Raw genomic sequence first — 4,806 nt, 5'->3', positions numbered from 1 at the left:
GGGAGAGAAAGAGAGAGAGAGAGAGAGAGAGAGAGAGAGAGAGAGAGAGAGAGAGAGAGAGAGAGAGAGAGAGAGAGAGAGAGAGAGAGAGAGAGAGAGAGAGAGAGAGAGAGAGAGAGAGAGAGAGAGAGAGAGAGAGAGAGAGAGAGAAACACAAGCAGCACGCCTCAATCTAGAACCTCATCTAATTCTGTCGTCTTCCACAGCCTACGCAGGGTCTATAAATTGCCGGCCCCTCCGTTCGAAAGCCCAAGACGCCAAGAGCACACTTGCCCCCTTCCTCTTGTTATTCCCAGGTTTTTTCTTAACCGCAGTTCGAGTTACGTCCAACAACTCATGGCCAGAACTCTGGAACCTCTTGTTGTGGGGAGAGTGATCGGCGAAGTGATTGATTCTTTTGATCCCGTCGTGAAGATGACTGTGGCGTATGGCCCCAACAGGGTGGTTTCCAATGGCCGCGAGTTCTTCCCTTCTACAGTAGCCTTACGACCCAAGGCCGTGGTTCAGGGAGGTGACTTGAGATCTTTCTTCACACTGGTGCAACCTCTCTCTCTCTCTCTCTCTCCTCTCTCTTTCTATCTCTCTCTATCTGTCTCTCCCTGTCTCTCTCGCTCTGCCTTTCTGTCTATCTCTTTCCCTGTCTGTTTGTCTCTGTTTGTTCTCTCTCTCCGTCTCCCTGTTTGTTTTCTGTCTGTCTCTCTCTGTTTGTTTTCTCCGTGTCTATCTCTCTGTCTGTTCCCTCTCTCTCTCTCTCTCTCTCTCTCTCTCTCTCTCTCTCTCTCTCTCTCGTTCTCCCTGTTAGTTCTCTCTCTCTCACTCTCGGTCTCCCTGTTAGTTCTCTCTCTCTCACTCTCGGTCTCCCTGTTAGTTCTCTCTCTCTCTCTGTGTCCGTCTCTCGCTCTCTCTCTTACGGTCTCCCCGTTAGTTTTCTCTCTCTCTCTCTCTGTCTCTCTGTTGCTCTCTCTCTCCCTCACTCACTCTCGGTTTCCCTGTTAGTTCTCTCTCTCTCTGTATCTGTCTCTCTCTCTCTTACGGTCTCCCCGTTAGTTCTCTCTGTGTGTATGTCTCTCTGTTGTTCTCTCTCTCTCTCTCTCTGTATCTGTCTCTCTCTCTCTCTTACGGTCTCCCCGTTAGTTCTCTCTCTGTGTATGTCTCTCTGTTTTCTCTCTCTCTCTCTGTATCTGTCTCTCTCTCTCTTACGGTCTCCCCGTTAGTTCTCTCTGTGTGTATGTCTCTCTGTTGTTCTCTCTCTCTCTCTCTCTCTCTCTTACGGTCTCCCCGTTAGTTCTCTCTGTGTGTTTCTCTCTCTGTTGTTCTCTCTCTCTCTCTCTCTCTCTCTCTCTTACGGTCTCCCCGTTAGTTCTCTCTCTGTGTATGTCTCTCTGTTTTCTCTCTCTCTCTCTCTCTGTATCTGTCTCTCTCTCTCTTACGTCTCCCTGTTAGTTTTCTCTGTGTATGTCTCTCTGTTGTTGTCTCTCTCTCTCTCTTACGGTCTCCCCGTTAGTTCTCTCTGTGTATGTCTCTCTGTTGTTGTCTCTCTCTCTCTCTTACGGTCTCCCCGTTAGTTCTCTCTATGTCTCTCTGTTGTTGTCTCTCTCTCTCTCTGTGTATCTGTCTCTCTCTCTCTTACGGTCTCCCCGCTAGTTCTCTGTGTATGTCTCTCTGTTGTTCTCTCTCTCTCTCTGTGTATCTGTCTCTCTCTCTCTTACGGTCTCCCCGTTAGTTCTCTCCGTGTATGTCTCTCTGTTGTTGTCTCTCTCTCTCTCTCTCTCTCTCTGTATCTGTCTCTCTCTCTCTTACGGTCTCCCCGCTAGTTCTCTGTGTATGTCTCTCTGTTGTTCTCTCTCTCTCTCTGTGCCGCTCTCTCTGTTTGCTCTCTCTCTCACACGGTCTGCCTGTTAGTTCTCTCTCCCTCTCTCTCTCTCTCTCTCTCTCTCTCTCTGTTTGTTCTCTCCCTGTAGTTCTTCCTGTTTGTTCTCTCTGTCTCTCTCTTATTCATACACGCAATCCGAGTGTATTTTCTACTCTATACGCCGTCTTCATCGCTTTCTTCTTCATTTGAATAAATTGCCATAGTGTATACCGCCATCAGTTTCTCCCTCTCACCCGCCCCCGGTTCTTTCTCATGCACTCTTGTTTCATTTTTGTTTATTTCCGAAAATGTTAACCCACTTCTTGATACATCAATATACTCCTTATCCCGATCCTTATTAACTATTTTATAAGTGCATGCATCCTCCATGTTAATTCATTTTTAGGTCACTTAAACCCACTTCTTTACATGAAAATATTCCCTTCATTGTACCCCACCCATTATTAATCTATTTTATATTTGCATGAATCCTCACGGCAGGTAATGGTAGACCCGGACGTGCCAGGCCCCAGTGACCCATACCACAGGGAGCATCTCCACTGGTATAACCCTAATCTAACTTTGGCTTCTCCTGAGTCAGTAACGTGCTTCCCTGTTGTCTCATACAATTTGTCAAAAGATAGTCTAAAGCCAAGAAATGGGTTCTGTTTCAGGATGGTGACGAACATTCCTGGCACCACAGACGCTTCCTTTGGTGGGTCATCTCTCCAGTTGAATAATAGAGTGATCGTTTTGTAGTTAGGGGTATGGATTGACGGAAATGGGTAGGTAGACAGATGAATAGGTAGGCAAGGCAGGTAGAAAGATAGGTAGCTAGATAAATATATATTATGCAAACAGACAGATTTTATACGATATATAGTAGATCTATAGGAAATAGGTCAGATTAGATAGTTGGATAGATATAGAGGGGTAGATAGATTGATAGTTGAATTGGTTGATGGATTGGAAGATCAGCAGATATATAGGTAGGGGGATATACATTAATGGGTTTAGGTTAATAGGACATCAAGGTATGTAGGTAGACAGATAAATAGTACATAGATGTATAGATGACAAAATAGACAAATCAGATGAGATAGATACATAAATAGATATGTAGGTAGGTAGGTAGTACATAGTAGGTATGTATGTAGATACCTATCCAGGTGAAAGGATCATAGATATGTTAAATAAATGCATGACTATATACTTGTTAAAGTAGTAAATAGTTTATAGTTTATAGTTTATAAAAGTTAAATGCGTGTGTAGGTAGGTGGGTGGATAGACATATAAAGCTGTAACAAGAGATGCTTTTGATCGTGAAAGGCTTCTGAAAAGAAATGAAATACGTCCTTAGTTATAAGAGGAATAATTAGAGCCCAACGTTAGAAGTTACGAAGTTTCTTATTTTATAGAATTGGATGAAGTAAAGATTGCCGGTCTCATGTTTAGGAGGTACTTGAATAGAGATTTTTAGCAGATAAAGGAATTGGAGATTAAATCTGATTCCATATAATTGAGATTAAGTGATATTGACATTGAATGAAAGATATATATTCATTTGAGAGATTCCTTGAAAGACAGAGATTGGATAAAATATAAATATTCATTTTGGGAGATTCCTTGAAATACAGAGATTGGATAAACGATATATGTTCATTTTGAGAGATTCTTTCAAAGACAGATTGTATTGAATTGTAGTTGCTTAACTTATAGAGATAGGATTTTATTGAGTAAGTAGGATTGCGCATGCAGTACTCAGACGAGAGCAGGAAGTTTACTGGGTATATCCAAATCGGATATATAGATTCATGGGTATACCCATGAATATATACCCATAAATAGATATATATATATATATATATATATATATATAGATTCATGGATATACCCATGAATCTATTTGTAAAAAACTATATCCAAATCGGATAGGGTATAATACTAATGAAGAGGGATAGAACTCTAGATTTAAGTTTTAAAATAGATATGTTTGAGAATTTGAATCTATCGAAAGAGTTACGTTCAGTTCTCTTGAAACATTGGGATAAAATTTGGAATTAGAGTTTATTATAAAAATAAACATTCTAAGATTGAGATATAATCATGCATACATACCTATAAGACAGAAGGATGAACATACAAATAGGTTCATGGGTAGTTATGTAGGCTGGTAGACTGAGTAGATATATAGATTTATCTTGGTGGATGGGCAGACATGTACAATCTAAGGGAGAGACGGAGATAGAGAGAGGGATAAAGAGAAACAGAGAGAAAGATAGAGAGAAACATACAGACAAAGAGAGATGGAGAGAAACAGACAGCCAAAGAGAGATAGAGATAGATAGATAGATAGATAGATAGATAGAGAGAGAAGAGATAGAGATAGATGGATAGATAGATAGAGAGAGGAGAGATAGAGATAGATGGATAGATAGATAGAGAGAGGAGAGAGAGAGAGAGAGAGAGAGAGAGAGAGACGTTACTTCTAAGTGTAAATAACTCATTGGGTTTCTTTTTCCGAGCCAGGTAACGAAGTGGTAGGCTACGAGAGTCCAACGCCAAAAATCGGAATACACAGGTTCGTGTTTGTACTTTTCAAGCAGGAGCGGCGGCAAACATTGGTGGCACCGGCGACGAGAGATCAGTTCTCCACCCGTCGCTTCGCTGCCGAGAACAACCTCACCCTCCCCGTCGCCGCCGTCTTCTTCAACGCCCAGCGCGAGACCGCCCCCAGAAGGCGTCCATATTGAGCGCGAAAGATATATTTATGTGCATGATTTATCAGAAAGAGAGAGAGAGAGAGAGAGGACCAGATCCGTGTAGGATTATGAGACCCACTGTCGAAAGTAGCATCTTTCTTCGTAATTTCTTCTCTCCATACGAAGAGCGAGAGATATATTTACAAGTATTTTTTATCAGAGAGAAAGAGAGGGGATCAGACCCGTGTAAGC

At 42.1% G+C, this 4,806-nt stretch overlaps 1 protein-coding gene across 1 annotated transcript; it reads left to right on the top strand.

Annotated features, from left to right (window-relative positions):
- Window positions 1–266: 266 nt before the first annotated feature.
- On the top strand, window positions 267–4,799 carry LOC144705435 (protein SELF-PRUNING-like). The gene is made up of 4 exons (XM_078578103.1): window positions 267–537; window positions 2,354–2,415; window positions 2,527–2,567; window positions 4,382–4,799. Exons 1-4 carry the CDS (start codon window positions 337–339, stop codon window positions 4,603–4,605), a joined length of 528 nt encoding a protein of 175 aa, XP_078434229.1. The 5' UTR covers window positions 267–336; the 3' UTR covers window positions 4,606–4,799.
- Window positions 4,800–4,806: the final 7 nt, after the last annotated feature.

The sequence above is a fragment of the Wolffia australiana genome, chromosome 7, assembly GCF_029677425.1.
Source record: "Wolffia australiana isolate 7733 chromosome 7, ASM2967742v1".
Lineage (NCBI taxonomy): Eukaryota > Viridiplantae > Streptophyta > Magnoliopsida > Alismatales > Araceae > Wolffia > Wolffia australiana.
The sequence above is the reverse complement of the archived record's forward strand: the minus strand, read 5'-3'. Positions and strand labels throughout refer to the sequence as shown.

Excerpts from the sequence above, each read along its gene's own strand:
- LOC144705435 (XM_078578103.1), top strand. The coding sequence starts at position 337 with ATGGCCAGAACTCTGGAACCTCTTGTTGTGGGGAGAGTGATCGGCGAA. Across the intron at positions 538-2,353 it reads TGAGATCTTTCTTCACACTG|GTAATGGTAGACCCGGACGT; the intron begins GTGCAACCTCTC and ends TCCTCACGGCAG. Across the intron at positions 2,568-4,381 it reads CACCACAGACGCTTCCTTTG|GTAACGAAGTGGTAGGCTAC; the intron begins GTGGGTCATCTC and ends TTTCCGAGCCAG.